The 24,804-nt window shown below is 42.1% G+C and overlaps 1 protein-coding gene across 1 annotated transcript in view; it reads right to left on the bottom strand.

The window, feature by feature from the left end:
- LOC144491525 (contactin-4-like) overlaps positions 1-24,804 on the bottom strand; it is a 1,235,140-nt gene that overhangs the window by 163,266 nt on the left and 1,047,070 nt on the right. Inside the window, exons 15-16 of the mRNA XM_078209439.1 lie at positions 12,970-13,128; positions 1,794-1,943 (exon numbers count right to left, since the gene is read on the bottom strand). Coding sequence (XP_078065565.1) covers positions 1,794-1,943; positions 12,970-13,128 — 309 coding nt within the window. The remainder of the gene's footprint in view (positions 1-1,793; positions 1,944-12,969; positions 13,129-24,804) is intronic.

The following is a 24,804-nucleotide window of genomic DNA, read 5'->3' as shown; positions in this document are numbered from 1 at the left end:
TTTAGCCGTTTCTTGATATTGCATGGAGTGAACTGAATTGGTCGAAGACTGATACCTGTGATGCTGGGGACCTCAGGAGGATCATGCACTTGGCACATTCGGTTGCAAATGCTTCAGCTTTGTCTTTTACACTGATGTATTGGGCTTCCTCATCACTGAGGATGGGGATATTTGTGGTGCCTCCCCTTCCAGTTATTGAACTCCCTACTGCCATTCAGGACTGGGTGTCGCAGGACTTTAGAGCTTACATCTGATCTGTTGCTTGTGGGATCGCATGCTGCTTTCGCTTTTTGGCCTGCAAGTAGTCCAGTGTTGTAGCTTCATCAGTTTGAAATCTCTTTTCTAGGTATGTCTGATGCTGCTCCTGCATGTCCTTCTGCACTTTTCATTCAAGCGGGGTTGATCCTTTGGCTTGATGGTAATGGCAGAATGGCCAGTGTGCTAGTTTATAAGGTTGAGTGCAATTCTGCTGCTGCTGATGGCCCACAGCACCTCACGGATGCTCAATTTTAAGTTGTTGGATCTGTTAAAAATCTATCCCATTTAGTATGGTGGGAGTGGCACACAATACGATGGGGAGTATCCTCAGTGTGAAGACAGGACTTTGTCTCCACAAGGACTGTGTAGTGGTCACTCCTACCAATACTGTTATAGACAGATGCATTTCTCACAGGTAAATTGGTGAGAATTGGTTCTCTTACCACCGGCGCAGACATTGTAGGGACAGAGTAATTTTAATTATGAGGAAAGATTGGATAGGCTGGAGTGCTTTTGCTCAGTACAGAGGAGGCTGAGGGGGGGCTTACTGAAGTGTATAAAATTATGAGGGGCCAAGACAGAGTGGACAAGAAGGCGCTATTCCTGTTTGATGAGAGGTCCATAACCAACGGGAATAGTGTTACTGTTTTTTTTAAAGAATATTTTACCCAGAGTGTGGTGGGGATTTGGAACCCACTGTCTGAAAGAAAAATTGTTTCACAACATATAAAGTGTGCTCAGGTATGCACATTAAATATCATAACCAAGTCTACAGACCAAGAGCTGATAAGTGGGATTAGGCTGAATGGCTACTGGTTAACCAGTGTGGACATGATGGGCTGAGGCACCACCACTCATCCTATAAATTTCTATGATTTTATCTTTTACATTCACCCAGCATGTAGATGGGGCCTTGGTTTAATGTCTTATTTGAAAGATGGCACCTTCGACACTATATAAAGCTTCCTCAGTGTTAAACTGGAGTTGATGGAGAGGATATATTCTCTCTGTGACTGCTCTGTGAAAATCTTCCAGTTTTCCTCGTCTTAAAGACCTCTATTAGGTCACCCATCACCCTTCCCTTTAGATGAGAAAAGAGACCCAGTCTGTGTATCCCCGCCTGTATTCCTCCACATTTCTTATGTCGGCCTTGTCAATTATTTTTGCATCTTCTTCAGTGCCTCCATATCATTTTTATAATGTGGCAAATGGAATTTCTCAGTACAGGTGTATAAGATCCTTACTGGTTAAATGTTTATTATCCCACTGTTTTCAGCATCTGGGCCTTGCAAAGGCATCCTGGTCAACAATGGTATAACTAGATGATAAGACATAGGATCAGAACAAGGCCATTCAGCCCATAGAGTATTCTCTGCCATTCAATGATCTAACATGATAATCCTTAAACAGAAATAGATCATTCAATCCAACTGATTTCTACCAGTGTTTATCCACAAGCTTTCTCACATTCTTAGTACAATCACCATAGTTGTAGATTTGTTGAACAGTCTCAGTAATAATTATCAATCACTTACGGGCTTCTTCTGTCCTCGATTTTGCAGATGGTAAGCTCGGCTCTCCAATGCCAATGTTGTTACTAGCAACAACTCTGAACTCATATTCTACCCAAGGACTTAGGTCGATCGCTGTCGCTGATACAGCACTGCCATCAATGACCTCAGGAACTGTAAGTACAAGAATGAGATGTTAACTTTAATCTGTAAAATGCAATCTAATTATAGAGAAAGCACAGTCCATTATTAAAACTGGAAATTCTGCGGAGAGTAAATCACGTCTTCACTCTCCAAAGCCTGTCCATCATCTACAAGGCACAAGTCAGAGGTTTGATGATATACTCTCCACTTTCCTGGATGAGTACAGCTGCAATAATCCTCAAGAAGCTCCACACTAGAAGAGTTCTTCTCTTCTAGTACCAAAGAATCCAAAGGTTGATGCTCTTCAGTCATCTCTCTTGGATCAACCTTTCATTGAAAAGTTGTCCTATGAACATGTGAAATAGGACACAAGTAGGCCATTCGGCCCCTCGAACCTGCTCCGCCACTCAAAAAGATAATAGCTGATTTGTTTGTGTTGAGTTCCACATTCCCATCTACCACCAATTATCTTTGATTCCCTTGTCCAACAAGAATCTATATAACACTGCCTTAAAAATATTCAGTGATCCTACTTCCACTGCCTTCAGAAGCAGAGAATTTCAATGTCACACAACCCTCAGAGAAAAAAAAATTTCCTCATCTCTGTCCTCGAAGGACAACACCTAATTTTAAAACAGTGCCCTAGCTCTGGACTCACCCACAAAGAAAACTTCCTTTCCACATCCACCTTGTCAAGACCATTCAGGAACTTATATACTTCAATCAAATCACCCCTGACTCTTCTAAACTCTAGTGGAAACAAGCCTAGCCTGTCCAACCTTTCCTCATAAGACAACCTACACAAACCAGGTATCAATCTAATAAATTTCCTCTGAACAGCCTTCACATCATTCCTTAAACAAGGAGACCAAAACACAGTATTCGAGATGCAGTTTCACCCTATCCTTACTTATATTCAATTTCTCTCATAAGAAAGGATATTCCATGAGTCTCCCTGATTATATGCTGCACTTGCATAAGAACTGTTTGCGACTCATGCATGAGAATACCAAAATCAATTTGCACCTTAGCATTCTACAGTCATTCTCAATTTAAATAATACTCTGCTTTTTTATTCTTCCTGTCAAAGTGAACAACTTCACATTTTCCCACATTATACTCCATCTGCCAGATTTTTGCCCACTCACTCAACCTATCGATATCAAACTGCAAACTCCAAATGCCGACTTCACAACATACTCTTCTATCTCTCTTTGAGTTATCTGTAAATTTAGAACTATGCCTTTGTTCCCTCATCCAACTGTCCTTGTAGTTCACTCATTCTGCAAACTACACTTTGTTTTCTGCAATCTATTGCTAAATGGGCCAGTGGGCTGATGAATGGCAGATGGAGTTTAATTTAAATAAGTGTGAGGTGATGCATTTTGGTAGATTGAACCAGGGCAGGACTTACTCAGATAATGGTAGGGCGTTGGGGAGAGTTATAGAACAAAGGGATCTAGGGGTACAGGTTCATAGCTCCTTGAAAGTGGAGTCACAGGTGGACAGAGTGGTGAAGAAGGCATTCGGCATGCTTGGTTTCATTGGTCAGAACATTGAATACAGGAGTTGGGATGTCTTGTTGAAGTTGTACAAGACATTGGTAAGGCCACACTTGGAATACTATGTACAGTTCTGGTCACCCTATTATAGAAAGGATATTATTAAACTAGAAAGAGTGCAGAAGAGATTTACTAAGATGCTGCCGGGACTTGATGCTTTGAGTAATAAGGAGAGGCTGGATAGTCTGGGACTTTTTTCTCTGGAGCATAGAAGGCTGAGGGGGTGATCTTATAGAGATCTATAAAATAATGAGGGGCACAGATCAGCTAGATAGTCAATATCTTTTCCCAAAGGTAGGGGAGTCTAAAACTTGAGGGTATAGGTTTATGGTGAGAGGGGAGAGATACAAAAGTGTCCAGAGGGGCACTTTTTTCACACAGAGGGTGGTGAGTGTCTGGAACAAGCTGCCAGAGGTAGTAGTAGAGGCGGGTACAATTTTATCTTTTAAAAAGCATTTAGACAGTTACATGGGTAAGATTGGTATAGGGGGATATGGGCCAAATGCAGGCAATTGGGATTAGCTTAGGGGTTTAAAAAAAAGGGCGGCATGGACAAGTTGGGCCAAAGGGTCTGTTTCCGTGCTGTAAACCTCTATGACTCTATAAAGTGTTGGCCGCTTCTACAGAAGATGATGTCCTACGAGATGGAGAAGAAAGCCTTCATGTCTCCAAGAAGTATTCCCCAAGTGCTGGAGATACTGTCAGAGACTGAATCCCCCAGGACTGTGACTTGGGGAGGGGAAGATTAGGGTGGAATCTATAGTTATAAAAAAGGTGTTACAAAATGTAAGTAGTTGAATACATAGGGCCATATCTTCGTCAGAGTGGCAATCAGTGTCAGATTGCCACGCCGTACTTATCTACTTGTGTTAAATTTCGACCTTCTTGACTCACTCTGGATGAGGTTCAGGCAGCACAGTGCTCTTGCATCAAAGTCCAAAAGAAGTGGAGCAAAGGAGGCCATGCCCCCTTTTCACGGCACTAGCTACTGTAAAGCAGGCAAGTTTAAAGGTCACATTGAAAATAGGCCAGGGTGAATGTTAGTTGTATAAGGTAAGTTGATGCAAATTGGTGGATGGTTGGGTGGGTCAGATGTCAGGGGATGGTCAGACAGTGGGTGGGAGAGGAGGGTGGGGCATCGGGGGTAACGGGTCAGACATGAGTGGGTGGGCTTGGGTTGATATAGTCGGGGGGGGAAATGTCAGGACCAGGTTGGTTGGGCCCACACTAAAAACCATAAGCATTTATGGTTCATTTGGAACCAGGTATCTGAGAAGAAAGCAGATACTGCCAGCAGAGAAGCATGGCAATTGAGTAATGGGCAGAAAGCAAATTCCAGAAGCTGAAGAACAGATTGTTCCAGAAACCAAGGAAGATAAGATACGTCACAGGAAGACTGAAGTCAAAGGGATAAAGAACTGGAATCTGAACAAGGTACTATTCACTGAAGTTAAAGAAAGGGGCAGAGAGAGGCTCTCAGTTAAAGACAGAGATGAAATTTGTATACTTGTTGAAGTTGGCTAGTGAGAAGCCAGACATCTGAAGTCATCCTAAGATTGGTGACACGTTAATACAGCCTGTGAGGCAGCAGCATTCTGTTGGCATGGCTGGGTACCTGAGAGATTGTTTGGAAGTTTGGCAATCCAGCACGGAGGAATACTGAAAGGAGAGACTTAATTCCTGGAAGTGATGATGCTTGACATGCTGTGAGCCAGTTGGTCTCACTGGATCTCTGGCTTTGACACAAGTATTTCCAAATTCCACTCTTGAAGAAGACACTTTGAAATCTTCTCCCACACGGTGCTTTCTCTCAGATGTCTTCTATTGAGCTAGGGTTTCATTCTGGGGCCTGACTGCCAAGTAGTAACATTACCTGGGATTGTAACAATACTCCCTTGGAACTACATCGCTATTCCTTCACTGCTGTGGGATCAAGATCCTGGAACTTCTTTCCCAGCAGCACTATGGGTGCACCAGCAACACACGGACTCCAGCGATTCAAGAAGATGGCTCGCCACCATCTTCTCAAGGTGAACAAATGCTTGCCACTGACAACCACAACCCATGAAAGAATTTTTAAAAAATTATTCAATAACATTTAAGAATGATGCTGCAGTAAAATGGCCCTTTTCCCCCAAGATTATAACTAACTAACTCAGTAATAAGATCAACAAATGAACCTTGGGCAGGATTCTCTAGCCGCGCTTACCCCAAGACTGGAAATTCCTGCCCGAACCTTTAAATAGTCCACCAAATTTACTGTCTCGCCCGCTACTATGAGACGCAGGTGAGATGGGAGAATTTCAGCCCTCATCACTCTTGGAACGTAAATATCAGATACTCTTCATTCAAATGGATCCTATATTAATGATCTATGGTTTATTCCACTGTAGTCTTTTTCCAGCACCATCTATATTCCAGCCGTGTTTACTGAGGGGCATGTATGATTTTGACCTCTCTTCCAATTTAAAAGTTGGGCTGTGGGGCACAGAATTATCACAAGAAATAGATACGATCCTCTGAAAAAATATCAAAGAGCTAATGGTGAGATAATGGAAACCAATAGCATTCAGTGAAAGTCTCCACAAAATGCAGCGACTATCAGGCAACATCGTCAGAATTGGAGAAAACCCTGAATGATGTAAAACATCAACAGGATGATCAGATAGTTTTGCAAGTTAATTCTGGAGCCTGGAGCACATGCCAAGAAGCTATCACATGTTCTTATCACTGTGGGTATGTGAAGCATCAGCAGTCACTCATTCCCAGCCCCTACCTGATGCTAATCTCCAGCTGACTTAGGGCTCGGACTGCAAGAACTGATATTATGATTTTTGAGGGAAAAAATGCAACAAGTCAGCACAAATACAAACATTACAACTGGAGCATGGGAATACAGTACTGCCCCTATGCAGGAAAAACTTTTGTCAGTGCTAACCTGATATAAAAAGTGTCCTTGTGCATTTTCAGTTATAATCGTCTATGTAAAAATATAAGGGAACATTTGGAGCCATCTTCAGCTGCTACCACACCAAGAGGAATGAGCATCAACACTACAAACTATTCCAATGGCTACATCTGACAGAACAAAAGTTTGATAACTTTGAGGACTTTTGTTCCACACATTTGCCGGAATTTTCCAGCTGTTCTCGCCCCACTGCCGCTGCAAGCGTTAACAGAGAATTTGGTAGAAGCCAAAGATTCCGCCCATTTTGTCTCTCCTAAAACATTATTGCAATGCAGTAAGTAACCAACAACTCAGAAACATTTGGTCCAACAGGATTATGCTCTACTTGATCATCACCCCATTTCACATCACCCTGTCAAAGTATCCTCCTATTCTGTTTTCCAATGCACATAAAATCCTACAATGCAGAAGGAGGCTATTTGGCCCATCGAGTCTGCACCGTCCACAATCTCACCCAGGCCCTATCCCCATAACCCCATGCATTTATCCCAGCAAGTCCCACGACACTAAGGGGAAATATAGCATGGCCAATCCACCTAAACCGCCCATCTTTGGACTAACCTACATCTTTGCTTTTTGCCTCAACTACTCCATGTGGTAACAACTTTCACATTCTTACCAGTCTCTGGGTAAAGAATTTTATTCTGAATTCCTTCCTGGATTTATTAATGACTATTTTATATTATTAAGAATAATACTTTTTTTATATTTATAATCATGTACAAAACTCTCCTGTATAATTTTCAATTTTGACTCAGTTCCCCCTCCTGCCAAAAACATCAATTCCCCATTGGAGCACAGTTTCACAAGGGAAGTCATTCTCCAATACTTTACTCAAGTGGTCATTCCTCCAATGTGAATCTAGACAAAGGACAGAATTTTCCCACCCCGCCCACCACGGGAATCATAGCGAGGGGGACCCGGACCATGCAAAGGTCCGTTGACCTCGGGTGGGTTTTTCTGGTTTTGGGCAAAGTCCAACCCAAAGAGTATTAATTCACTATTGAACTGCAGGGAGCATCACAGTCAATCAGATTCTCTCCTTGGCATTTCCCATACAGCTGATACAGGAATGTTGTGCTGTAAGAGTGTGGTGTGAAGGGTATGAGGTGTCAGCATGTAACAATTACAAGCAGGAACATGGTTATTTTTTCCCATACCATGAGCAGCAATGCTAACTGTAGTGCTGTTACTACCACTCTGGCTGAGATCAGATTACTGAACACAGACCTGTAATTGAACCTTTTTTAAATCATAGACTTTTAAGTGTACAATACACTCTCATTATTGATCCACATCTGCACTGCTCAGGCTGTGAAAATAGCCAGGCCAGCTACTGAAGGGTCTCCACCACTGTCACTAATACTTTTGACTCTTCCTTTGATTTTTTTTTTGTCCTGTAGTCACTGATTAGCAGCTTCTGACAGAAATGCAAGTGGATTTGCAACTTGGTGCAGAAGAACACCTTCCCTCCATCATAAGGTAAGAAGTGGGAATGTTTGCTGGGGTGGGGATGTTTTCTGATGATTGTACAATGTTCAGCACCATTCGTCACTTTTCAGATACAGAAATTTTCCGTGCCCATATGAAGAAAGACCTGGACAGCAAGTTACATTCCCGCCACACAAATGCCAGGAAATGGCCATCTCCAACAACAGACACACAACTATTTTCCCTTAACATTCAACAAGTAGCATTACTATTGCTGAATTGCCTACTATCACTAACCTGGCTACAATTGACAAGAAACTGACCTTAACCAGCCATATAAATACAGTGGCTATGAGAGCAGGTCAGGAGCTAACAATATTTGCACACAGAGTAACTCATCCCCAGACTCCTCAAAGCATGTCCAGAATCTACAAGGCACAAGTCAGGAGTGTGAGAAAATACTCTCCACTTGCCTGGATGAATGCAACTCCAACAACACTCAAGAAGCTCAACATCATTCAGGTGAAAGCAGCACTATTGATTGGCAGCCCATCCACCACATTAAACATTCACTCCCCGCATCACATGGTGCAGTGTGTACCATCTACAAAGATGTTCTACAGCAACTCAACAAGGCTCCATCAATAGCACCTTCCAAACCAACAACCTCTATCACCTCGTAGGACCAGATGGTGTTTCCATGTGCCTGCCCTTGCCCTTCAAGATAGTAGTGCTCATGGGTTTAGAAGGTGCTTTCTAATGAGGATTGGCGAGTTTCTGCAGTGTATTTTGTAGCTGGTATACATTGTTGCCACTCTGTGCTGGTAGTGGAGGGAGTGAATGCTTGGGGATGGGATGCCAATCAGGTGAGCCGCTTTGTCCTGGATGATGTTAGCTTCTTGAGTGTTGTTGGAGCTGCATTCACCAAGGCATGTGAAGAGTATTCCATCACACTCCTGACTTGTGTCCTGTAAATGGTGGAGAGGCTCTGGGGAGTCAGGAGGTGAGTTACTCACGGCAGGATTGCCAGCCTCTGACTTGATCTTGTAGCCACAGTATTTATATGGCTAGGCTGGCACATTTTCTGGTCAATGGTAACCCCCCAGGATGATGATAGCGGGGATTCAGCAATGATAATGTCATTGAATGTCAAGGGATGATGATTAGATTCTTCTTGTTGGAGATGCATATTGTCTGACACTTGTGTGGCACAAATGTTACTTGCCACTTGTCAGTCAAGCCTGTATATTGTCAATGGCAACATGTACCCACACCATCTCCCCGAAGAGTCACCGGCATTGTGATCCTCCCAATGGGTCCTCCTGCCTGACCTCCAATATTCCATTCCATCAGGATCCCTGCTACATAGCCCCTCAGTCATATTCCCCACTCAGGCCTCACCCTTTTGGCACTAGCCCTGCCACACTCAGTGCCCAACTGGCACTGCCATGGTATCTGGTGGCCACTGCCAGGGTGTCCAAAGGGCACCACCAGTGCACCAGGTGGGCACTGCCCAATGGACACTGTCCAGCTATGCCCCCGACCACCTGGAGGCTTCAATGGCCTCCAAGCCCAACATGTGCCAGGTCTCCGCTGGTGGAGATTCTCACCGTTACTGTGCCATGCCCGAAGGCTGGAGAATTCCATGCGCTGGGTTTGAATGGCTATGCATATTTAAACAGGCAGGGCCTAAACATGCTGCTGAACCTACTTTAAATATGCTAATGAGCCTTGTAGCCTATCTGGGCATGATCAGTTTGCGCGATTAGAAAGGGACTGAGAGAATTGCAAACTGTTTGGTACCGGGCGCAAAACCGATTTTTAGGTCCATACACCCTTCTCCGGGATTGGCGCAATCTGTACTAGGCATGGTGAGAATCGCCCCCAAAGTCAGAAATTCACAATCTACTTTCACCATTGATACAGCTGCAACAGTGTTGGTTATTTTGGAAGGAGAGCGCAAGCTCTAAGTTACATTCCCTTATGCAAAACTCATGTGAAACTGACCAGTTAGTCCAATGACAGTATTAGGTCAAGTTAGTGTTTGGGTGGAATATGATAATATATCTTCTTACTTGTCATTGGTAGAAGCAGGAGGGAACAAAGTCTCCCTGATGGGAAGGAATTGGCTAAGAAAATATAGTTAATTTGGGCCAGGTCATTTACAGTAGGGATCAGTAAGAACACATGTGACATTGACCAAATGATAAATTAGGCATAACAAGGCTGAAGTCAAGATAAAGGACAATGTGGAGCTGACACTTAAGCAAGGCTAGGCTAGCGCCATATGCAAAGTTAGAAACAATAAATTAAAATCTGAATACAAAGGGTTAGCTTGTGAGGAAAGGTAACATAATGGAAGATGGTTTGGAGAAACCAGTAACATATGCTTCATGTCCTTGAACAAAATTAAAGCAAAAATATTTACAAGATCCGATATGGTGTGACTAAGTTCCACAAATACTTGCATGGTTGGAAATTCGCTTACAATCATATTCGATTTAACGAATGGAGTACCATCTTGAGTGGCAATCACAGTTTCAGACATGGGTCTTGATTTTGATGACCCATCAATAGGAAATTAAACATTGTAAGTCAACAGATCATGCTGATTTACATATACTTTTAAGATTATCCATTGAGTTACCTGCGAATTACTTCACATACACAAATGACATGTCAGAGTCTGCCAGGGAAATTAGTGAAGAAAGTCACAAGGATGTGGTACTTGGTAAAGTTCACAATTACGTCATGAATGGCTGGCCGAAAGAGTGAGATGATAAGAAATTGCAGGACCATTTTACACGTAGAAATGAATTGAGTGTAAATCAAGAGAGTGTCATGTGGAGTCTAAAAGCTACTATCCCATCAATGTTTAGAGACAGATTGTTAGAGGAACCTCAGTTCACAGGGTATGAAACCAGTATGAGTAAGTTGCTTTTGGTATCCAAAGGTAGATAGAGATATTGAAGAGTTGGTGAAAAGTTGTGAAGTGAATTTCATGAGAAATGAGCCAACCAAGGTTCCTTCATTCCCTGGTAAAACACAAGAAAACTGTGGAAATGAGTACATGTCGACTTCTTTGAAGTGGAAGGGAAAGAGTACTTTTTGGTTTGGTCAATAGCTATAGCAATGGATAAATGTTGGTCTCTGCCCAATACCACAAGTCCCAAAACAATTGCATTTTGAGAAGTTGCTTTGCAATATATGGGTTGTGTTGGTGAAAATAATGGTCACAGTTTACACCACAAGATTTTAAAATATTTCTGAGCATTAAATGGTGCTACAGAAAGAAATGTAAAGATTGTGAAGATGCCTTTGCAGAGGTATTTGCTTCGTGACAAGCTCGGCAGTAAATTCCATGTTTCTCTTTGACACAGAATAACCTCACAGTCTACAACAGGTTGCTCACCTCCGAATTAATGTTCAAACACACTCCTAGGACAGGGTTTAATCTGCTTAAGCTTGACATCAATAGCAAAGCAAAAGAAGTAGAAGACAAAGTGAAGATGAATTATAACACATGAGAGTTCAGTGTTGGTCAGGAGATCATGCTGAAAAACTGTCAAGGTGATTTGGGAGACTACGTGATTGGAGTTATTGTAAAAATACTAGGCGCATTCACAAATAACTGAAAATTGGAAAGGGACTCAATCAGTGTCATGTAGATCATTTGCTTGAAAGAGGAAATTGAACCGAGGGAGAACAGAAGAAACCTCCTATAGACCAAATTCTTCCTACAGCCCAAAGCTGAAAGTTTGCTACTATCACAGATTCAACAGGTAGAGCAAAGTGAGTCAGGATCTTTGATTAAGGCACATCAGTGTTGCAGTTCCAACTATTAAATGGAGTTAACAGGCTAAGTCATGTTCAGATTTGATACAGTTTGAGAATAGAGTCAATGGAAATGTCTGGAGATCCCCAGACAGAAAGAGAAAGAAGCTAGATTGGTTAATTGAAAGTGTGTAGGTAGGAAGAAGAAGCAAGCTGTTATTTTAATTACTTCTTGTCAAATTATGATATTTTTGTTAAGCACATGTTGATGCCAAGTAAAAGATTTTTTACATGTAAAGCACTCTGGCAGAATCATTTATATATGTTTTGGTTCTGATTATCATAGAAACAAATAAACAATCCAATCTTTTAAATTACAGGTCGTGTTAACAGTTGTTTTGGTTGTATTGAATTCTGGGAAAACATACTATGCTATTTTGCATTCTAATGCATAAACTTTTTTCAAGTGTGGAGGGAGTGTAAGTTTTTGTGAGAGTTGGGTAGTTTGTTATACAGGCCACTCTGTTGCCTCCTCTATTGGAGAGATATAAATAGGTTATCTCAAATAATGGCTCCCCGGTGTGAGCTGACATGTCAGTCTGAGTGCAAGAAATATTTCTGTTCCAAAGCGATGCTTTGATTTGAGGCACAAAATAGCTTTAATTCCTTTCAGAACAAGAATGGATCAAGCCAAAATTAAAGCTAAACATTCCTCACACCAGTATATGGCCCATTTTGCCTTTATTCAGAGATCAGTGCACGTAACAAAATATTCTGCAGTTCTGCTTTTATCTTCTACACATTGCTCTCGAATTAAAACCAAAGTGACAGAAACTAATTTTCAAAGATGTTGCATGAGAGAGAATGTGACAAATACGGAAAACTGAAAAGAAAGAAATTCAGAATTGGTTTAACAATAAAATGCAATCTACCGTCAAATGCCTGAGCTAATACAATATTACAGATCCATTTAGATTTGTATGTATTAACATGCGCATTGGGAATATTACTTTCAAATGAACACATGGATCATTCGGCCTTTTTGAAAAATGGAGTATGTGCAAGATAATCTGCTATTTGGTATGCAAGATAAATGTTCAAGTTCGTGGGTGAAGTTATTATAATGCCTGAAAAGTGGTTTCTGATTCACAAATTAAGTTAATTAACAAAAATATAATTCCAAAGTCATGTGTATGCCACTAAGTCCATATTTTATCAAATAGTAAATCTGAAAAAAAAAACGTCCAACTTCATTGGGAAATACACCCATAACACATACTTGTTTTCACTTTGCCATTTCTGAACGCTACTCAGGATTTACCTGTTTTAAGAGCCTGCCAACCCACTGAAAAGGGAGTTCGTGCCTGCACAGTATACATGGAAATTGGGCTGTGATTGTCAATCCCAGGGCTCCAGGAGAGTTGAGCTGTGGTATCTGTAATCTCCTCCACTATCACACCCCCTGGTGGACCTGGTGGAACTGAAATACAAGACAAAAAAACATGTGAGAGGATGTCATATGATGGATAACAGGACAGCAGCTGTTTAAAGCAAAGGACATTAGGTAAAACAGGAGTGAAAACCACCTCTTGGCTAACAGCAGACTGCAGGAGACTGAAGGTTTGGATAAGAAACAGCTGCTATGTTTTTTTCCCAGACAAAAGAGAAAAAAAACTTGAGCTGTAAGGAACAATGTTGGGTAAATCTAAGCAGATGTGGGGCTTTTGATCTTAATACAGACTTTAAAAACTTCATTTTTTTGCACAACAATATGTATGAATAATAAAAATCAGATGTTTCACGTAAATTTACTTTAGCCAGGATTTAAGTTGGTTATATTCATGTCGAAAGCATCTAAATCTCCTTGTTCATATAAGAGCAGATGCCATTAAACACAGAGGAATCAAAAATATGTAGGGAAGGAAATGTTTCATCTTATGGACATCATATAGGCAAAATCTGTTAAAGCCTAAACAAGGACTTGATATAAATAACATTGCACTATGGAGGGAGTTGAGAGCGATTGAGAAATTTGACACAAAGAATAATCCTGCCAAAATGGAGATGCGGTAGAATTCAACAGATAGGAATTATTCTATCGGGTGGGAGAAGGACATGTCTAACTTGGTTTGATTTTCAACCTCATCTTGTCAGAAGCTCATGCCATTCTAGGAATCATATTGAATTAGAAGAATTGGTGGATGAATCAATGATGTAGAAGTTAAATAATTGCTGCAAAATTAGGCATGTATGAGACCCACTGGCTTTTTTCTGTCCTATGTTTTCTGTCAATTCTGCCCCCTTGAAACAGATGAGCTATTCTGTTTACATTAGTTGTATAAACCACGGGATGGAATTTAGTTTTTGTAAAAAAACAGTTTCCAAAAAATGCTGACAGTAAACAGATTATAACAACTGAACCTAATAGTATACAGATGGGTCCAGGTTCAGTGCGTGACGCCGAAAGCTATTTTGACTTAAGTGAAATGACACTGTATTAAGTACATTTATATCTGCCATAAATATTTCTACCAAACCATGATCTCAATATAATAAACCAACAGAGCAAATCTTAGCTACATTTACATTTCGGTTTCGTATAATTTTACCTTTTTTCTCACTTGAACTACCGCCTATTAATAGCAGTAAATAAGTTATGGGGCACCTTGTTCTTTTTGATCTCCTACCATTACTTCAGTGGAAAATTGAAAAGGCATAAACATTTATTCTATTTATCTTTGGTTTCTGCTGATCTGCTGTTGGCTGTTATGATAAGAGATTGAAAGAACTCCCACAGCAGTCCTTGCTAATGATTTAGCAAATGCACAAGACACTCAAATCTATTTTAATTCAATCCACTTACTGAGGTATTGTAAAAGTAAAAGGATTGATGTCTTGTTAATGTGAATTAAATGGCATCTTGGAAATAATTTGTATTTCATTGAACAGCTAAAACTTGATTCAGAATGAGGGGGTTGATCAGATTAGGAATATATCATAAACGAGGTTAAAAGTGAATGTCATCGACTCAACTGATCCCTCACTTCGACAAGGATAAGTGCTGCTGCATTATGAATCAAGGCAAGAGACTTGGTACTCATGCTACATGTCAAAGAGTCTATTTGTGCAATCAAAACAGATTTCTTGGAGACTTGGCCTTGCAAATGCCCACGGTTTATTCACAGACATTGATAATTTATATCCACTTGTGTTAGCAAAATCGAGCTCATGGGATTCAAGGGACAGCGGCAGTCTAGATGTGCAATTGACTAAGGAACAGAAAGCACAGAGTGTGCTGAATGGTTGTTACTCAGACTGATGGGAAGTATGCAGTGGCATCTCCCTGAAATAGTTGTTTGGATCCCGGCTCTTTTTGATATATAATAATGTCCTGAACTTTGGTTATGCAGGGTAAAATATCAAAACTTTGCCAATGATGCAAAACTCAGAAATGTAGTAAACAGTGAGGAGGAAATAACAGATGTCAAGGGGATACAGAAAAATTAGTGAAAATGCAGACATATAGCAAATTAATTTTAATGCAAATAAGTGTGAAGTGATTCACTTTGGTAGCAAGAATAAGGAGAAGCAGAATGAACTAAATGGTACAATTTTGATGGGGGTGCAGCAATAGAAATATCTGGTGGGTTGTATTGTCACTAAAGCTGGCAGGTCAAATTAGGAAGGCTGTTATTAAGGTAGACTAGATCCTTGGCTTTGCCTAGAGATGCATAGGGTCCAAAAGCAAGGTGATTAAATCTTAATGTTGGGATATTTGCTCCATTTTTGGGCACCAAACTTCAGGAAGGAAATCCAGGCTGAAAGAGGATACAAATGAGATTTATTAGACTAGCACCAGGGATGAAAGGCTCGAGTGACATGCCAAGAATAGAGAAGTTGGAGATGTTCTGCTTTGAGATTTGTGAAGGTGTATTCAAAATCAGGAGGGATTTTGATAGACTAGGGAACAGTTTCCTGTAGCAAAACGTTTGTTAACCAGAGGGTACGGATTTAACACAATTGTCAAATGAACTACCAGTGACATGAGGACAAAAAAAACACACTGAGTTGTTATGATCTAGAATGTATGGCTTGAAAGGGTTGCACAATCAGATTCAACAACAGCAATCACAAGAAGATGAATAACAACTTAAAAAAAAAACCGCTGGACTACGGGAGAAGAGCAAGGGCATGGGAATAATTGGATTTTTTTTCAAAGAACAGGTACAATTTTAATGGGCAGAATTGCCTCCATCTGTGCTCTGTCACTCATTGGTTATTATAGATATGGAATCTTGTTCTTTAAGAGGAGATTGTAATACTGCAAAAGACAAATAATGCATTACAAAATCAGACTGAAATGAAGAAAAAAATCTATCTATGTTCTTGTATCACAAGATAATGCCACAAAGGCTTAACACTCATGACAGCATCAATAGTGCCTTACTCTACAATCATGTTCAGACATGTACAACTCCTTGACTGCTGTTAGGAACAGCAATATCATTTTGTTTAACGTTATCACCAAGATCCAATTAGATGTTTACACATGAAGAGAGCAATATGAAAAATAACTAATTTTCCTTTGAAATGAAGCACAATAAATAAGTCAGCTCAGCTGCACGTATGAAATAACATTAAACTATGGACTTCATGGTTGATTTCTCCAACATCGATATGTAGCCACATTTTATTTTGGTTGGCTTATTTTAAACGTACTGCATTGAAAAATCAAACAAAGGCAATAGGCCCTATTGTCAGATATGTGAATTTGTGCAGTTAGAGCTCAATACAATGTCCATACAAGTGATGTTTGGTTCTATTCTTAGTTGATGTTTTGGTGCATGGTGCTTGCTAACCCACTCAGATCTATGTTGCTCGGGCTGCAGTGGAGAGTGACAGTTGGGGAAGTGTGGGGAAGTTTTTTGTTTTCTTTTTTTCTTGCTGGTAATGGCTTCAGGGATGGCAGTTCAGGCAGTATGCTGCATCTCCTGTGGGATGTATGTGGTGAGGAAATCCAGTAGTGTTTCAGGAGATTTTAGTTGTAAGAAGTGCATTAGATTGCAGCTTCTGGAGGAGCGTGTAAAGGAGCTGGAGGGGGAGGTAGAGGAACTCCGCATAATTCGGGAGGCGGAGGTGGAAGTTGATAGGAGTTATAGAGAAATAGTAACTCCTAGAAATGAGGCTTGGGTCAATGCCAGGAGGAGGGGTAAGAAGCAACCGGGAAGACAATCCCCTGGGGCGGTTCCCCTCCATAATAGGTTTTCGGTGCTGGAGGCTACAGTTGAGGAGGAATCAACTGAGCATAGAGAGCAGATCTCTGGGGGTGAGCCGAGTGAGAAAGCTCAGGTGGTTAGGGGCTGTAAAAGACTGGGCCTTGTGATTGGGGACTCCACAATTAAGGAGACAGATAGGAGGGTCGGAACTAAAGGTAGGGACTCAGGGTTGGTGTGTTGCCTACCAGGGGCTGGGGTCCGGGATGTGTCTGACAGGGTATTCAGGACTCTTAGGGGGGAGGGAGATAAACCACAAGTTATTGTACATGTGGGGACACACGACATAGGGAGGATAGGGGAAGGGGATATTAGGCAGGGATTTATGGAGTTGGGGTGGAAACTAAAGGCCAAGACTGACAGAGTGGTTATCTCTGGACTCTTGCCTGTACCACGGGATAGTTTAGAGAGGAATAGGGAGAGGGAAGGTTTGAATTCATGGCTGAGGGGATGGTGCAGGAGGGAGGGGTTCAGGTACTTAAGCAATTGGGGCTCGTACTGGGGAAGGTGTGACCTCTATGAGAAGGATGGTCTACACCTTAATCAGAAGGGGACCAATATCCTGGGGGGTAAATTTGCTAAGGCCATGCAGGGAGGTTTAAACTGATTCGGGGGGGGGGAGGGATCCTGAGTAGTGGGGCTGAAAGTGAGGGATGCATGGATGGGGACTGCAATGCACGGCATTGCAGAGGTGGGGTGGAGCAGGGTTTGAAATGTGTATACTTCAATGCCAGGAGTATTCGCAATAAAGTGGGTGAACTTGCAGCGTGGATCAGTACCTGGGACTTCGATGTTGTGGCTATTTCAGAGACATGGATAGAGCAGGGGCAGGAATGGATGCTGCAGGTCCCGGGGTTCAAATGTTTTAGTCGAAGTAGGGAAGGAGGTAGAAGAGGGGGAGGGGTAGCATTATTGGTCAGAGATTGTATCACAGTGTCAGAGAGGAGGTTTGATGAGGACTTATCTGTTGAGGTAGTATGGGCGGAGATTAGAAATAGGAGAGGAGAGGTCACCCTGTTGGGAGTCTTTTATAGACCTCCTAAAAGTTCTAGAGAGGTTGAGGAAAGGATTGCGGAGTCAATCCTGCTTAGGAGTGAAAGTAATAGGGCAATTGTTATGGGGGATTTTAACTTGACTAATATTGACTGGAATTGTTATAGCTCTAGCTCGTTAGAGGGGTCAGTTTTTGTTCAAAGCGTGCAGGAAGGTTTTTTGACTCAGTATGTAGACAGGCCAACTAGAGGTGAGGCTATATTGGATCTGGTGCTGGGAAATGAGCCAGACCAGGTGCTAGACTTGGAAGTTGGTGTGCATTTTGGTGATAGTGACCACAATTCGGTTACGTTCACCTTAGTGATGGAAAGGGATAGGCATGAACCTCGGGCCAATGGTTTTAGCTGGGGGAAGGGTAATTATGAGGCTATTAGGAGAGAATTAGGAAACATAGGTTGGACTAGGAGATTACAGGGACTGGGAACGTCCGACATGTGGAGTTTTTTCAAGGAGCAGCTACTGCGAGTCTGTGATAGGTATGTCCCTGTCAGGCAAGGAGGAATTGGTAGGGCTAGGGAACCGTGGTGCACCAAAAAAGTTTCTTTGTTGGTTAAAAAGAAAAAGGAGGCTTATGTTCGGATGAGACGTGAGCACTCGGGTAGTGCACTAGAAAGCTTTAGATTGGCTAAGAGGGAGTTGAAGAGCGAGCTTAGAAGGGCTAAAAGGGGACATGAGAAGACTTTGGCGGATAGGGTTAAAGAGAATCCTAAGGCGTTCTATAGGTATGTCAAGAACAGAAGGTTGGTTAGGGCAAGTTTAGGGCCAGTTATAGATGGCAGAGGGAAGTTATGTGTGGAACCGGAGGAGATTGGTGAAGCATTGAACCAATATTTCTCTTCGGTGTTCACGCAAGGGGACATGAATATAGCTGAGGAGGACACTGGGTTGCAAGGGAGTAGAATAGACAGTATTACAGTTGATAAGGAGGATGTGCAGGATATTCTGGAGGGTCTGAAAATAGATAAATCCCCTGGTCCGGATGGGATTTATCCAAGGATTCTCTGGGAGGCAAGAGAAGTGATTGCAGAGCCTCTGGCTCTGATCTTCAGGTCGTCGTTGGCCTCTGGTATAGTACCAGAAGATTGGAGGTTAGCGAATGTTGTCCCATTGTTTAAGAAGGGGAACAGAGACTTCCCCGGGAATTATAGACCGGTGAGTCTCACTTCTGTTGTCGGCAAGATGTTGGAAAAAATTATAAGGGATAGGATTTATAGTTATTTGGAGAGTAATGAATTGATAGGTGATAGTCAGCATGGTTTTGTGGCAGGTAGGTCGTGCCTTACTAACCTTATTGAGTTTTTTGAGAAAGTGACCAAGGAGGTGGATGGGGGCAAGGCAGTGGACGTGGTATATATGGATTTTAGTAAGGCGTTTGATAAGGTTCACCATGGTAGGCTTCTGCAGAAAATGCAGATGTATGGGATTGGGGGTGATCTAGGAAATTGGATCAGGAATTGGCTAGCGGATAGGAAACAGAGGGTGGTGGTTGATAGTAAATATTCATCATGGAGTGCGGTTACAAGTGGTGTACCTCAGGGATCTGTTTTGGGGCCACTGCTGTTTGTAATATTTATTAATGATCTGGATGAGGGTATAGTTGGGTGGATTAGCAAATTTGCTGATGACACCAAAGTCGGTGGTGTGGTAGACAGTGAGGAAGGGTGTCGTAGTTTGCAGGAAGACTTAGACAGGTTGCAAAGTTGGGCCGAGAGGTGGCGGATGGAGTTTAATGCGGAGAAGTGTGAGGTAATTCACTTTGGTAGGAATAACAGATGTGTTGAGTATAGGGCTAAGGGAGGACTTTGAATAGTGTGGAGGAGCAGAGGGATCTAGGTGTATGTGTGCATAGATCCCTGAAAGTTGGGAATCAAGTAGATAAGGTTGTTAAGAAGGCATATGGTGTCTTGGCGTTTATTGGTAAGGGGATTGAATTTAGGAGTCGTAGCGTTATGTTGCAACTGTACACAACTCTGGTGCGGCCGCACTTGGAGTACTGTGTGCAGTTCTGGTCCCCACATTACAGGAAGGATGTGGAGGCTTTGGAGAGGGTGCAGAGGAGGTTTACCAGGATGTTGCCTGGTATGGAGGGGAGATCCTATGAGGTGAGGCTGAGGGATTTGGGATTGTTTTCGCTGGAAAGGCGGCGGCTAAGAGGGGATCTTATTGAAACATATAAGATGATTAGAGGTTTAGATAGGGTGGATAGTGATAGCCTTTTTCCTCTGATGGAGAAATCCAGCACGAGGGGGCATGGCTTTAAATTGAGGGGGGGTAGTTATAGAACCGATGTCAGGGGTAGGTTCTTTACCCAGAGGGTGGTGAGGGATTGGAATGCCCTGCCAGCATCAGTAGTAAATGCGCCTAGTTTGGGGGCGTTTAAGAGATCCGTAGATAGGTTCATGGACGAAAAGAAATTGGTTTAGGTTGGAGGGTCACAGTTTTTTTTTTTAACTGGTCGGTGCAACATCGTGGGCCGAAGGGCCTGTTCTGCGCTGTAATGTTCTATGTTCTATGTTCTATCTCTCTCATACAAGTGAGTCTAATTTTTTCATTTTACATCTTTACATTTTACACCTTTTACATCTTTACACACTTTACATTTTACATTTTTTCATTTTCTTATTTAACAATCAAAATGGAAGACTTTACCAATGACAGCAGAGAGCATATGGAGATACAAGCACTACATGCTAAAGCACAAGCTGAAACATATTATAGCAACATATGAAGTGCAAGCATTCATTTTATATTTATAAACAGATTTTCTGACAATTAACCTTAGGTGCATAAGTATTCTGTTTATTCACTTGGCTACTTATCTTGTGCTGATTGGGGCCGATTCTCCCAGCCTGCTGTGCTGCTCGAGTAAACCACCCACCATCCTTTACTGGACTGCAGGCCTGGCAGCAATCATTGCCTCTGGGAAAATTGCCGACGTGGTCCCATTGTCCAGCACTGCAGACTTGTGACCAGCATATGGTCCCAATGTTGGGTTCCCCCCCCCCTCCCCACCAACTTTGAAAAAAATTCCACCCTGTGGTCCCATATCTTCACTGATACTAAATCTCACATTTCCATAAGAATCCATTCATAGGCAGGAAGGATTCTGATCCCATAGTCAAATAACTAACATTCTATCTGGGTATGTCTTTAAAATGGAAGAGCAGCTTCCCAGGTTTGCATTGGTCTTTCCGACGACATGATCAGGTGTGCAGCAAGAGCATGAATGCAGATCTAGAATGCTGGAATCAGTGCAGCTCATTCCCAGACATCATAGAAATCTTAGAAACCCTACAGTGCAGAAGGAGGCCATTCGGCCCATTGAGTCTGCACCGACCACAATCCCACCCAGGCCCTACCCCCACATATTTTACCCACTAATCCCTCTAACCTACACATCCCAGGGCTCTAAGGGGCAATTTTTTTTTTAACCTGGCCAATCAACCTAAATCAACCAATCAACATGTGGGTTCAGTGTTGTGTGTGTTGTCATCAGAGCTTTCATTATTAGCTTTAGTTACAAACCTAATCAGAATCAGTCACAGTCACAGCAATAGAAAATGAGACACAATTTAATCCTTGTTCTTATTCATACAAAAAGTGGAAAGGCTTGTTTTCTATTGTAACTGTAATTATATCACAGTTATACAGTCAAATCATCAGCTTCCGTTATGGTCATTTGGCTGTCAATTTCAGATATTTTTGAAGAGAAAGCTTTTGGAAGTACACACATTTTGCAAGAAGATTTTTCTCCTTGTTTTCTCCAGCAGACCGTATTGGTTCAATTCATTCATAAACAGAGAATGCTGGAGAACCAAAGCAAGTATTTTTTAAACTGCTTTCCAAAATGTACTTGTACTTACAAAATACGGAGGAAAGTTATGGACATAATTGTACTGATTCAATACTATTAAAGTCGGTAGCATTTTGGAATCTGTAGTAACGAGTAATGTAAATAATAAACAGGTAAAGATTTCTTGTAAAAGAAAACTCCAAAGTTCCTGCATTGATTTCTGTGACAGCACCAGAAGTAATTAATTCATGTCTTCCATCAAAAGTTGTAATGTTAAAATAACAACCAATATCACCTCAAAAATTGCAGCAAATGCTGGTTTTGTCGAATAGAATTCTGTAACAGCTCGTAAGAGACCTCGAGGTGTCGATAAAGCTTTCCCTTTAACTTGTGGCCCCTAATATAATGCAAATAGTCACTCTCAGCCGGATCTTACTGTGTTAAAAAGCAGGCTTTAGCCGTGTATCAAGCACTCAAGTCATTAATTATCCAAAATACAATTATATAAGAGATTTCAGATGGAACAAGATTCCATTTCAGGCAAAATTCAATCAATAGTCAGGGACCAGCTTGAGCTATTGGGAAGAATTCTCCCCAAAAAAGTGTCATAATGGTGAGAATAATGGAGTGATCTGCGTCGGTCTTTCAAGTGCACTCCCCACCATTATGTACCCACATTCAGTCACTTTTTTGGGGGAGTTGGGAGCTTCATGCCGGTACTGAGAGGGGCAGAGCCTAAATACCCCTTCAGAACACTCGGGCATCGTTTCGCCCTGATCTCATAGTGCTGTGGGAGACCCCCTCCCTGCCCCCACGGCCCTCCCAATGGTTCACTTGACATGCCCCCCATCATTACCCCCGACATGATCTAGCCCTGTATGACCCCCCTCTGCATAGCCCCAGCTTAGCCCCCCTGCATAGACCCCAGACCCCAACATGCCCCCCTATCATGACCCCAGACATTTTCCCCCATCATAGCCCCCCTGCAAATTCTCCCCCCCCCACCCATTATAATCCTCACTCAGGACCCACTCCCTTGGCAGTGCAACTAGCACAATGGTGATGCCCAACTGGCACTGCTGGGGTGTCCGGTGGCAACCACCAGTGTGCCAGGTGATATCTGCCAGTGTGCCAGGTGGGCCCTGCCAAATGGGCACTGCTCGGCCATGTCCCTGACCACCTGCCTTGGTGGCCTCCAAGCCCTCCACCCACGGCGTGACCATTGGGCCAGATCTCTGCTAGTGGAGACCAATAACCATTCTCACTGTTATCGCGCCACGCCTGAAGGCCAGAGACTTTAAATACGCTAATCGGCCTCGTGCCCTTTCTGGGCACAATCTGGTTCACGCTATGAGGAAGGGATTGGGAGAATCCAAACTGTTTGACGCCAGGTGTGAAATCAATTTTTAGCCCACACACGATTTTCTGGGATCGGTGTGATCTGCGCCAGGCGTGATGTGATCGGAGAATCACCCCCTTTATCTTACTGCTTTACACTATCACAAGCAAATGAGTTATTTTGCTGATTGATAGTATGCAATACTTCTCCAATGGTGCCATTTTATTTTGTAGTCCTGACTCTAATCTTTCTCAGTGTTAATGTTTATTGGTTCACTGATTCTGCGCTGTGATCATACCTGATGCTTGTTAAATGACCTTGAACTGCGTACTGATTTTTGTTATTATGAATCAGGAGCTTTCTCACATTTGTATTAAGGGTTGATTTTCAGCGTATGCACTCTGAATGGGAAATTCTGGGTGTGTTCCTCTTGATTTTCTGCCCACTAAATTAAAAGGGAGCATACCTTGTGTGTGTGTGTGTGTGTTGGGGGGGGGGGGGGGGTGCATGCCAGGATAGTGCAAGGTATGCCAGGAAGTACCAGGGTGGTGTCAAGGTGGTGTGAAGGTGATGCCAGGAGGTTGCTAGGGGTGTACCTGGGTGAAGAATGTTTCTTGCTCTGCTCGCTGTGCACTGGAATGATCTTTAAAAATGGCGCCTGGATCACCAGGTGATTTGATGGTGGGGCGGACGAATCAGAGGCCACTGACCAGCAACTCAACATGGTACCACTGCCTGCCTTTTTCTTTAAGGTCCCGCACAACATGGCGGAAAAAAATGCCACTTTTGCGCCCAACATCGGCCTTTGCCAATATCGGAGAAAATCTTGCCCAATGTCTCTTAAATGTCAAATTGTAACAAAACGTATAAAAATTGTAGAAATTATATAGAATTACGACATAGTTCTATTATTATTAAGTTACTCATGTTCTTAGAATGGCTGTGGATACTTCCGAGGACTTTTTGTCTTATTATTTGGCTCACAAAATTAGACTATGAAGCTAATAAAAGAATTATTATATAAATATAAAGGATTTCGTTGCAAGTATTTTTGTTGTTCGGCATCAACTGTTTTGATGTAGTTTTGCCTCCAGCATATCTATAAAAGCAAAAGCAAAATAACATTGCCCATCTGCCTCTGCATCCTCCTCTCTGCCAACCTGCAGATGAATAAAATGTCTGCAACAAAAAGTTACATTTCAAATAAATGTGGGTATTTTCATTATGCACCCATGCATCCCTTCAGTGACATTGAAAGAGATTCTTCATTGAAGCTCAAAGTATACTGGCAGAGAGTAATGGCAGTAACCTGATATGTCCTTTCAGTTCCCTGTCTGTCAGTTTGATTTAATATGTAGTATTTATCCCTTATTCTCCCTCCAAACGATTGCGTGCAGAGACTGCTTTGAAAGCAACATTATATAATATTAGGGATATTTGTAGATAACAGCTGTCAGCACTACTTGACATCAGCAACTGACATCATTTGGAAAACTTAAAAATTTACAAGCCTATTCCATGCCAGTTGTGGCAAATTATAAACATTTCATTCGTTGCTGTTTTGATTAGAACTTTACGTGGAACAAAGTTTAAAAAAGTCATCTGTTTTTATTCCACTTGGGAATATATGAAAAGAGAGAAATATTTCCGGTTAGACTTGATGTTTTTGCTTTACATCAATGAAGAGACCAGGGAGAG

The sequence above is a fragment of the Mustelus asterias genome, chromosome 3 (assembly GCF_964213995.1).
Source record: "Mustelus asterias chromosome 3, sMusAst1.hap1.1, whole genome shotgun sequence".
NCBI lineage: Eukaryota > Metazoa > Chordata > Chondrichthyes > Carcharhiniformes > Triakidae > Mustelus > Mustelus asterias.
This window is presented reverse-complemented; position numbering and strand designations above follow the sequence as displayed.